This window comes from Penaeus japonicus, unplaced genomic scaffold (assembly GCF_977035675.1).
Source record: "Penaeus japonicus unplaced genomic scaffold, GWHDUDI00000001_assembly GWHDUDI00000020, whole genome shotgun sequence".
Taxonomy (NCBI): domain Eukaryota; kingdom Metazoa; phylum Arthropoda; class Malacostraca; order Decapoda; family Penaeidae; genus Penaeus; species Penaeus japonicus.
Genome location: NW_028234422.1, coordinates 20,850,467 through 20,862,966, shown reverse-complemented (window position 1 = coordinate 20,862,966; position 12,500 = coordinate 20,850,467). Strand labels below are relative to the sequence as shown.

The 12,500-nt window shown below is 41.9% G+C and overlaps 1 protein-coding gene across 1 annotated transcript in view; it reads left to right on the top strand.

Moving 5' to 3' along the window:
- LOC122265466 (hexokinase-1) overlaps positions 1–12,500 on the top strand; it is an 83,407-nt gene that overhangs the window by 53,198 nt on the left and 17,709 nt on the right. The window contains exons 9-11 of the mRNA XM_086548081.1: positions 1–42; positions 439–591; positions 921–1,060. The exon at positions 1–42 is cut by the window's left edge and continues 71 nt beyond it. Of these exons, the coding sequence (XP_086404207.1) occupies positions 1–42; positions 439–591; positions 921–1,060 (335 nt within the window). The remainder of the gene's footprint in view (positions 43–438; positions 592–920; positions 1,061–12,500) is intronic.

Below are 12,500 nucleotides of genomic sequence, written 5' to 3'. Positions count from 1 at the left end.
CAGAGATGTAGACAGCAAATCACTACTCGTTAACTCTTTCACGTGAGTAACACTGATATTTATTTTTGTTTTATTTATTGTCATTGCTGTGTATTATAGTCTAAGGGTTTAATAAACAATAACCACAACCAAATATGGAGAGATTGAGAAAATTAATGAATAAATCTTTAAGAAGTATTTGATATTGCTACACAATTATCATTTTAAAAGGATTATGATGAAAATGAAATGAGTATCCTTAAAACTGGTAGTCCCATTTATTACATTTCTGTCTTATAGGACATGAGCCTTAGAATATAGAATTCAAAGTAAATTCAGTAGTAAACTCCAGAAGTATATAGAGGACTTCATGGGAACATGTGATGTGGGATTAAAATTATAACTGATATTGTTTTATAAGTGTTAAGATGTTGATTATTTTGAACTCCTCACCATCAGCTTTGAAAAGTACTTTGCTGGAAAGTACTTAGGAGACTTATATCGAGAGATTTTACTTACTCTCTCTAAAGAAGGACTCTTCTGCTCTGGCACCATTGGTAAGCTAGATACACAAGGTGTCATTACGACAACTGATGTCTCAAACATTGAGAGGTAAGTGGAGGTTGCTGTGAAGAATCAGATTCAGGTATGAGAATGAGCAAGTGAGAGATAATGATAGAAGGAAAGAATAAGAGAGAGAGAGAGAGAAATAGAATTAGTGTGTGTGAGACAGTGAATGAGTGTTTTTGTGTGTGTGTGTGTGTGTGTGTGTGTGTGTGTGTGTGTGTGTGTGTGTGTGTGTGTGTGTCTGTGTGAAGATGTCTTTGTTCAGTTAAACAAGGATGGCAAAGCCCCTAAATGGTGTGACACATCAGTATATTGCAGTCATATGTATATTACAGTAAGCAATATGTGCAAATATGTATAATCTCTATTTTCAGGGAAAACATGGACGGTGGCTCAGAGACTACTAGAAAGGTCATTGAGAGTGTGGGACTTACATGTGATGATGAGGATGTGTGCATTGCCCAGTATGTTGCTGGTCTCATTTCCTACCGTGGCATCCTTCTTATCTCTTTGTGTAAGTTTAGATTATCATGAAAATTCTTTGTGGTTACATTTTTTTCGTTTGTATTTTTTACTAGTATTTTTTTGCATTGTGATATAAGATTTATTATCAGCTAGTTTTAGCTGAACCAGTGAAAAAACAGATAGGGAGAGTAAGTGATCAATCCATTTATTAATTTTGTTGGTAGTTGGACGATGCTTCACTTCACCAACTACTAACATGCAGTAGTTGTTTAACTTTTTGATAATTCCTTGTTATTTTATCCCATGACGCTAATTTGACAATTCAGATGATAGAGGCAAGGCCAAAGATACAGAAGTAGGTATAGATTACAGAATACAGAGTGGCAATTCCCCAAACGCTAGCAGTCATTTCTATTATGCTCATACAGTAATATATCTCAACTGGTGAAAGGCACTCTGCATTCTGAAATGCATTGCTATTTTGCTGCCTATTTTCTAAGACTGAAACAATTATTTTCTTTATGTTTATCATTTTTGTGATCATTATGATTATTATTATAATCATGCTTAAAATCATGACTATTGATACGCCAATCCAAGATGTTTATGAAAAATAGCTGCTCTACATAAATGTAAAATATTAAAGTAGCCCACATTTAAATCAAACAAGGCACAGCTCAAGCTGGAAAGCATCAAAGTACAATCCACAGTTCAGGCAGTGTCAGAATCACATTATAGGATGTTCCCAAGGTGGTGGCTTAGCATTGGGATGGTAAAGTAGCAGAAGAGGTTGCATCAGCCAGCTTTTACGCCACGACGGTTCAGTCTTGAATGTGGCCACTTTGATTGGTCTCCGTCTCATTCTCTCATCGGATCTCACCACCACTATGTATATAAGGTGGGGCCATTCCGGCTTTGCACGGTCGCTATACCGAAGTTTTCGAACACATCATCCGAACGCTTCGAGATTCTCGGGCGCACGGGCCGCGAGCCTGGGCTGCCCGCTCGCTCACCCCGAGCGCCGGCCTTAGCCAGATATCTCGTCGGCGGCATCTGAAGCGAAAACCACGAAACGTGTCAGCACGTCATCCGGCGTGAGTGGGTTAGGGGCTGCTACTTTAACCTGGACGACGATCAACACCTTCAACACCTCTGAGCCCTCTTTCAGCACCTCAGCAACAACGGCATTGTCATCAACCCAAGTAACTACCTTGTTGGTGCATCTTCATTGACCTCCTTGTTCACACTATATCAGCAGATGGAATCACTCCAGCCAACAACTACCAGGGGTTCATACTTAGGTGTGTAGAAATTGCTGCCCCTATTAAGTTTCTGACACCACCTAAACATCTGGACTTAGTAAGACATCTCTGAGTTGATGGTAACTATTTGTACCTTCTAATCATCATTGACAGATTTATTCATTGACATATCTGCAGGCATGATTGCTAGATCCTTTATCGAAGGATTGGTTGCTAGGTTCAATGATCGTCCAGACTGCAGTCCTCAGTTTGAATTAACTCTTTGGAGGAACCTCATGGCACTGTTGGGCATTACCAGATTCCACACACCAGCATACCACCCGGCATCGTCTTCACTGATAGTTAAAGATAACCCCTATTGCCATGCCATCTGCCAGTTGGGTGGATCTCCTGCCATTTGCCCTTCTCAATATCCACATGATGGTGAAGCAGGACCTTGACTGCACCAACCCTCTCCCCCCTGGCCAATTTTGTTTGCAAGATCAGCACGAGCTTCTTTCTCCCGGTACATTCATCAAGTACCTTGGCAAGAGGATGGCACATATCCATGCACCCAGACCTTCAAGAAGCGCTCCCAGCTGAATTCCTAAGGACCTCCAGGATCTGTACCCATGTCTTTATATTCATGGGTATCCAGAAGCCCCTTCTTCATCTCCCCAGTGAAGGCCTGTATGCCGTTGTCACACATACAGATAAGCCAATTACTGTTTGCAAGAACACAAGCAACAACCTTATCACCATCGACAGCATCAAGCCGGCATATATTGAGGTAACCACCGACACTACATAGAACGTCACGTTTCCTCACTTAGTCGCTTGACTGGAGGGGGAGTAATATATATCAGCCAGCTCCTCACGCCATAATGGTCAAGTCCTGAATAGGCATCTGGTAGCTCATTGGTAGCGTGTCGACTTCACATCCCTGTGGTCGGCAGATTGAGTCCCGTCCATACTCATGAGTTTCCACTGTCACCTAGCGGTTACTGACGTAGCTGGGCACTGCGTTGGGTAAGGACCAAGCTCAGATCGAGTCAACACTTGTTTGCACATTCTCTCACGAGTCAGCACACGCTGACACAGGCTGGCTCGCCTCAGTGCATACAAGCCTGGTGTAGCATCTGCTCCACAAATCTGGCTTATCCTTAAGTCCTGAATACAATCCTTAGGAGTCATGGCCTAGTGAGGTCAAAGCTGTGATTGGTCACCATCTTGGCCTTACTCTTCTGTTGAAACTCAATCAGGGTTGTCGGTGACTCTCTCATAAACAGTCTAGACATTTATCTAAATAGGACAATTTTAAGACTGATGTCTGTGACTCTGTAGTAGATGGCGAGGAAGGTGAGGGCGATGAATACATATATGCGACTTGATCAGCAGGACAGTCAGGTGTCCACCAGTACCACCATCCCCCACCCCTTGGACCCTTGTGCGTGTATAACTAATACACCTTCTCTCTGTCTGAATTATAATTTTTTTATTATATATATATATATTTATATATATATATATATATATATATATGATATAGAGACATATATATATATATATATGTATGTATATATATATGTATCTATATATATATATATATATATGTATATATATATATATATATATATATATATATATATATATATATATATATATATATATATATATATATACGTATATATATATATATATATATATATATGTGTGTGTGTGTGTGTGTTTCCTCTTTTCTTTTTTTAATACATGCATTGCAAAAAATGCCAAATTGAGGTTGGCCTCAAGGAAGAAAAAAGCCAAACTTGGAAACCCAGAACTCACTGTCATCTTGTACTTAATGCAGCGATTTGGCGATTTTTATATATATTGGTCTATAAAGTGATAAAAAAACAGGTCTTTTATTACAAGGTACTTATTTTTTTGGATTTGATTCGCTTTTCAGTTTTTATATCTGAAAGTGTATATATTTGAATGTTAACATTAAAACAAACTGTTTCTGTCTCATTTCTTTTGAACTTTTATTTAATTCAGTCTTACAAACTTAAGTTGTATACATCTCCTGTTACATAATTGATGTAATTAGCCAAAACTGTTGGTTCACCCAGATATTTTTCTTAGCTTAATAGTTTCTTACAGATTCTGTATCATGAGAGAAACTTTTAAATCTATAATTATGCACATACATAATAATGCAAATTGAAAAAAAAAATCTGCGAGGCTGACTTTGCATTCCTGCATTGATGTAGCAAAAGGAATGCTGGTTCCAAAGTCTATCTAGATAGAAAAAAGTGAAGAAATAACTTCAATTGGATAGTCATTTGCAGCCCTTCTGCTATAAGGGGGCAGAGGTTTCTGTAGAATGTGCATAGGTGCTAGTGCTAGGTGAGGTGTACATTGTCTATGAATTTGTATATGGCACACAAACTAGAGATACCACACCGATTCTGTAGTGACAGAGTTATTTAGATGCTATATGCACTTTTTTTTTTTTTTTTTATAATGAGAGCTCTCTCCTACATCTTGTCAAGGAGGCTGATATAGGATGGGGGACAAGAGGACCATACAGGAGGTGAGTATCCCAATACAGAACTTAACTTCAATTTGTATAACCTTCTCCATCCAGAAGCTATGAAATATGTACATATGCCAACTTACCTGCAGCTTCATTGTCCAAGCGAAATAAAGTCTACAGGCCCAGAATCTTAGTGTCAAGATATGCATTTAAGTCGAATGTGAGAATTTGATAGGTTGCTGATTACGAGTCATATGCAGTAGTCTTCAGAACTTTGCTGATGTCTCTGATAGTAACTGTTCTTGGTGTTAGGTGAAGGTCAGGGTGCAGTCATCTGCATGTGCTTTTTAAGTAAAACTAGTAGTGAAGAGCAGATTAGAGGCCATAAGTTTGATTCTGTTGGACAGCCAACTTTTGCACAGCTTTCATATTTTTACAAGCTGTTTTTTGTAGGTCTTTATTAACTTCTGTAGGGTGATACTCTGCTTTTGGTGTGGGCAGCATCTCTACAGTTTGGTCCAAACAAGGGTTGATCGTATGGTTTGGAACAAATGTGTTTTGAAAGGAATTCAGAAGAATGGTTACTGATTGGTCATCCTAGTCATCAGTGATTCATCCTAGTTATTATTCCTCATTTTTTTGGCTGAGCCAAACAGGTCAGGGAAAGGGCTCATCACATCCAATTAGTATGCTGACAGTCGGGAGGATTGTAGTATGGTCATGTCAGCTCGGAATTGAAAGGCCGCAATCTTTTTCTGATTTATTTGTATTCACTTAACCCATCCCCGACGGGGGAATTCTAGCCTTGAATGTCCAAATGCCGGGGCGTTCGAATTATTAGGCCTAAATCAATTGAATGGCTGGCACAATACTGTGCCGCCCGGCAACTGGGCTTTTGAATGCGCGGTACACATGCTGTACCACCCGTCCTGTGTGGTTTAATATATTTTCTAGTTGCTATAACGGGTGCAATTGTATTGTGTGGCAGCACAGCAGTACGAGGCCAGGAGTGTACTGACATTTTCTGGTTACTTCCCATCTTTTAACCTCGAGCCATGTGATAGCCTCGGGGCCTGCCATGTTGACCTGTGCTCTTATTGGCTGGTGGTGCTTCCTAATTAACCAGTGCTGAGATGTGTCAGTATGCGATTGCTGTCCGCTACAGTCAGATGACCCTAGATAACCCATTGATTTACTTTAACTCAGTTTTCTAGAAGGGCTTCTGTCTGTTACATTCCTCAGTAGCACTGTCTTTGGCTACCTGGTGAGTCAGTCTATCATCGTAAAGATTAAGGGAATGCCTGTTCCATCAGCAGTGGTCCCTTGATGTCCCAGCAGAGGCTGGAAGCCTTTGCTGGGAAGAGGGAAAGCTGGGCCAAGTTATGTGGTGTGGCATGTTACCTTCGAGCACTGGGAGTGCAGGCAGGTGCAGCTCCATTCCTTAACGTCAGAGTTGATGCCAGGCCGCACGACCTAGCTGGTGATGAGGCTATGTGTGGCTCCATGGTGTGATCTCTGCAAAGTCGATCAGAGTGTTCTGTAGTGTGATGTTTGCGATCACTATCCGGGAGAGTGCATCTGCCGCCTGGGTTCCTCTTCCTTGATAAGGTGAATGTCACAGGAGGATTGGGAGATGAAATACAGGTGTCTCTTCCCTCAGGTTTTGCCTTGGCGCCCTAGATCTTAATGCATAGATAAGAGGCTTATGGTCCTCACTCTGACAATGCTTTGTGGCAAGATATGCAGAAGCATCGAAAGCATTGACAATTATGCAGCGAGGAGCAGGAGCGTCAAAAGCGTTGACGATGGTGCTTGTGGGGACCTTGTAGCATGGATGTGTGAGGGAAGAGATAGTAGCCAGTGCAGCCTTGCAGTTTTCAAATGCCGCGAGAGTTGCGCCGGTCCATTTGATATCCCTTTGGTACTGTCCTTTTCTTGTTAGCACCAATACATTGTTGAGGAGTGCCATCAGTTGTGCACTCTGTGGGAGGAATCTTCTATAAAAATTCATTATACCCAGAAATTGTCGTAGGTGGAGTAGCTTTGGCCATGGGAACTTCTCGATGACATCATCCTTTGATATGTCAGGGGGATGCCTTTGGCGCTGATGGTGTGACTGAGGAAGGTTAGCAACACTACTCTGATTTCACATTTTTTAGAGTCAATGAAGATGCTGAAGTCAGAGAAGCATCTGAAGAAGTCTTTGAGGTGTTGCTTGTGAGCATCTTCATCTGTACTCGAAGACATCGTCAATGCAAACAAAGTTGTTCCTGAGGCCCTGGGTTACTTTGTCCATGAAACTGGAACTGCTGGGCAACATTGCACAGGTCAAAGTGCATTACCAAGTACTCATACAGGCCAAATGGTGTAGTCACTGCTGTCTTTGTGATGTCCATTTTGGCTATTGGTATTTAATGGTATGCTTTTATGAGGTCACTGCAGTAGATGTTGCAGCCAGCTAGATGTTGGGAGAAGTCCTGAATGTGAAAAACCGGGCATCTATCAGGCACTGTTTGCACATAAAGGAATCTATAATCCCCACATGGTCTCCATCCACCCTTCTCTCCTTAACCATGTGAAAGGGTGATGCCCATGTTCTACTAGCTCTTGCACATAGCCAAACAGCTCACTGTGATCAAGTTTTGCCATAACCTGTAGATAGTTATCCCGTTTTAGGCGTCTCGGCCAGGTAATGACAGGTGCATCCTTTGTTCTGATATGGTGCTTTATTGAATGGACCAGTTATTTCCTGTTGTTACTAGGGGTGGTGAGAGAGGGGAACTCCCTCAGAAGATATCTAGAGGGATACATCGTCACTAGGAGGCGCTTGATTGCCGCTGGAATGATACTGACTGTGGCTTTTTTTTCGTCTCTTGATGTCCACCAGGAGGTCAAAGTGTTCCAGAAAGTCTGCACCTAGGATAGGATAGGAATACCCAAGGGAAGGGCATTATTATAGTTCATATCCCGAAATTAAGCATCAGGGAATGTTCACCATAACTGGGAGTGAGAGCTCCGTTTGCAGCTTGCAGGGCTGATCTCCACGCCTGTATTAACAAGAAAGTGTGTATTTAACTATGTCTGTGAGGAACAGTAGACAGCTCTTGTGTGGAGACCAGGAGGATGACGATGCCACAATTGGTAGTGAGATGCACAATTCCTTGCTTGGCAGCCAAAGCTATGGTAATACCAGCAGAGATCATGGATCTGCAGAGGTGGGCACCATTTGCTCTGCAAGGCGTTGCAGGACACTGGGCTATCGCGTTGTCTTTTAGGGTCCGGACGGCATGGAGAGACTCTATGGTGATTATGTCAGGATAAAGAATGCTGTTGTCGCCGGGGGGCTGGCGTTGCCGAGGGGATGAGGGGAGTGTGTGTCCCGGCTATATCAGTATGGCACTGAGATGTTACTGTAGGTCTGTGAATTTGTTGTGCTGGTGATTATGTTCGTAATTGTTCAGAAAACCACTTATCATATTGTAGTGAATAGATGCAGCCATAGTGGTTTGGTATGGTGGCAAGGGAAGGGGCGAGTCTGATTTCTAGTGGAAGGCTGGTGATGAGTATGCTCTTTATGTAATCGTCGGTCAGAACTTGGTTGGTATCATCAAAATGACGTCACAAACGGCGTAGAAATAGAGAGGGAGTTATTATTCCCTTCATGAAGGTGGTAAGTGTTTCTTTAGGATCCAGCGTCACACGTCCCAGGAATGCGTTTTTTAGTTGAGAATATACAGTCGGTGGATTTTCAACGAAGTCTATCACAGAGGTTGTGAGGTTCGCGGGTAGAACTTGCACGAGCTGGTTGTACTGCTCATTAGGGATGAAAGGAATATTTCTGCATGCTTGCTGTGTCTGACGGGATATTCCATGTGTGAGAGAGGGCAGGGTTGGGAGAAGGAGGTAAATCAGGTGAGGTCACATTGGGTAGGGCATGAGAGTCATTGTTCTATATCTCACTATTTTTTATACCAATATACCTATATTGTATTTGTTTCACTATTTCTATATGGATTTTCCCTATGTTCATCGATTTGCTCTGTATCACTATTTTTACTTAAGAGTTCACTTCGGGGTCACCACTGTCGCCCCACAATCTTTTTTTGATTTATTTGTATTCACTTAACATATTTTCTAGTTGATATGGTGGGTCGGTACTACGTGGAGGCGTAGCAGCATGAGGCCAGGAGTGTACTGGCATTTTCTGGTAACCTTCCATCTTTTAACCTCGAGCCGCATGGTAGCCTCGGTGCCTGTGGTGTTGACCTGCAATTTCATTGGCTGACGGTGCTCCCTGGTTAAACCAGTGCGGTGATGCGTCGGGGTGCGATTGCCTAGATAACCCATTGACTTACTTTTAACGTAATTTTCAGGAAGAGGTGTGAAAAGCATGTGTCCATAGATTTAAGGAGATGCCTGAGAGAAACTGTTTCATTTAGAAACGTCTCAAGTGGCAATCGTGTAAGTTTTGTTTGCAATGACAATATTTGTTTAGAAACCAAATGGTTATTGGGCATGAACCATGGATCTGTCCCAGGATATACTTGCTCTTGAAAGTTTGATGGCGAAGTAAAACGGTTATTAGATGCCATATGTTGTATTTGTTCTATTACTATATTTTTGAGTAATTGTGTTTGTATCTCATCTCTTAATTTTACTTTGTCAATCTTGTCTCATAGCCAGGTCAGCTTTTGCTCTTTTAGGCAAGATTTGTATGGCCAAATTTTTGCAACCCTTGCAATATAAATGAAGCAATAATTAGTATATACTATTTTTGTTATTAAGTTCATATTAATGCATTCATGCAATTATTCATCCTTTTATGCATCCGGATAGCCCATTTATGTATTTAACAAATTATCACCCAGTGTATTGCTTTCCCATCTAGTGTGTGTTTTGTTTATTTAGAATTATAGGATTTTGCAAAATTGTATGGTCTAAATGTAGGTTACTTTAGTGGTTATCTGATAAAGTCATTACAGTGTTGAGCGAAAATGCTATCTCATAGTAATTTTGTTTATTCAGTTATTTACTATTCACCCATTAGATAAGAGGAATTAATCATGGCCAGTTATAAATCTAGCAACGTGTAGCACCTATCAAACATTAAAAAATGCCAGATACTGCCGGATATTTTACTTCTATTGTTTAACAGTTCTCTTTCATTTGGAGGAAGAATTTTCTTTGACCTCGAATATCTCGAAGTTTTTCACAATTAGAAATTTTCCCGAGAATCTTTATAAATACTGGCCCTGGCCGTCGAACGGTAGGTCAGAATGGAGAATCCTCTCCAGCCGGTGCAGCTGGTGGATTAAGAGTAAGGATAAATCAGGTTTGCTGAGATACTTCGCCCGGGCTTATGCATTGTGGCGAGTCCGCCTGTGTCAGCAAGTGTTGGCTCGCGAAAGTGTGCCAACAAGTATTGACTCGATCTGAACTTAGTCCTTACCCACCGTGGTGCTTGGATTGAGAGTTTGACCACTAGTATGACCTTATCTATTGAATAGTGAGTGAGTAGTGAAACCCATTCTTCTCTCGCCATATACTCTCTCTGTCTTTATCCCTCTCACTTTCTTGTTTTCTCTCACCCTATCCCTTTCTTTTTCTTTCCCTCAACCTCTCACTTTCTCTTTCCCATCCTTTCTCTCTCTCTTCCTGTCTTTACATCTCTCTCTCCTTCCTTCTCTTTTACCTCTCCCTCCTCTTTCTATCCTTCCCCCCCCCTCTCTCTCTCTCTCTCTCTCTCTCTCTCTCTCTCTCTCTCTCTCTCTCTCTCTCTCTCTCTCTCTCTCTCTCTCTCTCTCTCTCTCTCTCTCTCTCTCTCTCTCTCTCACGCTCTGTGCGTCTCTTCCTCTCTTTTCTCTCTTTCCCTTCCTGCCCCCCCCTCCTCTATTTTATAATTATTTTTTCTCAACTTACAGTTAAAGACTTTCTTCTTATTATTATTTTATGTAGGCTTATCCCGTTAAAAACTTTGTTCATGAGACATTGAAAAATAATTGAAAAAAATAAACCATTTATTGCGTTCCATAGTGAGGTATATTTTGACAGGAAGGAGCATAAATTCAGTTTAGTCCTTATGAAGGGAACTTGCAGCTCTTGGCTCCGAGTTTTATACGGTGCTACAGCTCCTGGATTGACTCATAGCAAGGGAGATGGGGAACATATTGCTTGTGACTTTTATACAGGACACACAGCACTTCAACTCACATCGGTGGCAGGGAAGCAAGCGATGGTGTGCGTTAAGCTTGAGTTTGGATACTGGCAAGCAGACCCAAGTAGGATAGGGTACAGCATGACTATACCAACGGATAGTAGTACTCCATCACGGAGCGAACCTGAGAGTTGTACGTGTGTGTAGGAGCTGGTGCCATCCAAGAGGAGGGCCTTTTTTTTTTTTCCAGCGTTTTCGGCTATTCCCTTGACATGGTCACTGTAGGTGAGGCGACTGTCGATCTAGACCCTAGCACGTTGATGGCATCATTGTAGGTCAGTGTCTTGCCGTCCATCAGGAGGGTAGCGCTTTTGATGTTGGATGCATGATGTCGCGTGATTAGTATGGCCTGGATCATCTTGGGTGCAAAAGTGACTTGCCATTTGTTACCTCATGCAGTGATATGTTCAATGATGTTATTGATGTTCTGTGCGGTGTTGCAGCAATCATGGCTGTCACAGATGAACGACAATGTGCAGTCATTTGAATAGGCATGGCTAGTGGAACGAGCTTTAATGTATCATTAAAACAAAATATTCCACGGCAGAAGTCCAATAACACCCCCTTGAGGGAACACTTTCTTCGGTTGGAAAAACACTAGATGTGTGGCTATTCACAACTAGCTAGAGACTACTTCCTTGCAGGTAGTCTTGTAGCAACATCAACAGGTCACCTGCAATGTCAAAGTTGTGATGCTTGGCAATCATTCCTTTGTGTCATACTCTATTAAATGCACCAACTTTTTAAAGGGCCAAATTGTCCATTACTGATTAGATGGTGTATGTCCAAGAAATTGGTGGTGTATTCTATCAACTTTCTTTCATAAACGTTGGTTAAGCAAGAGAGGAGGTTTCCATGTTTTTGGCCATTTGTTTTGCAATAAGCGTGTTTGAAACAATTTAGTGAATAGTCCTGCCATCTGGTTAGCACGATTGACAAGTGTGTCTGGGCTGCCCTTGTAACGTCCAGTGCTTTCAGATGTCTCTGCACCTCTTGCTCTGTGATTAGTATTGGGTCGAGTTGGGAACGGGTTACAGGTGGCAATGTGGTTGGTGGACTACCAAGGTCTGAAACCTTCATTTTGCTGGCGAAGAAGCGTGCACGAAGCTCTGTTTTCTCGTCACTGGAGCAAGCCGTGAATCCATTATTATCCATCAGGAGTGAAACCCTGGTTTTGCTTGTTACAATTCCACCTGAATTTATTCCCGACCAGTTTGGTTCGTAGATAATCTTTCCTAATCTTCTCCTAATTGCCCTCTCCTGTGTCCTCTTCATCCTCAGACAAGCAGAAGCATAAAGACGCTTATTAGGTTGTGTTGGGTTTCGTTTATAACAGATTTTTGCTTTTTGTGTCTTAGCTGCCCCATGGGTGGCTTTATATTCATGTTTAATCGTGGGGTTGGCAGTTTTTTATTTTGGGGGGTTACTCTTGTAGGGGGGGGACGGTGGCCAGGCGGGGGTGTTTTGAATGCGTTTGTTGATGGGCCAATTGTTGCCGGCGCTGTGGGGGGGGTTT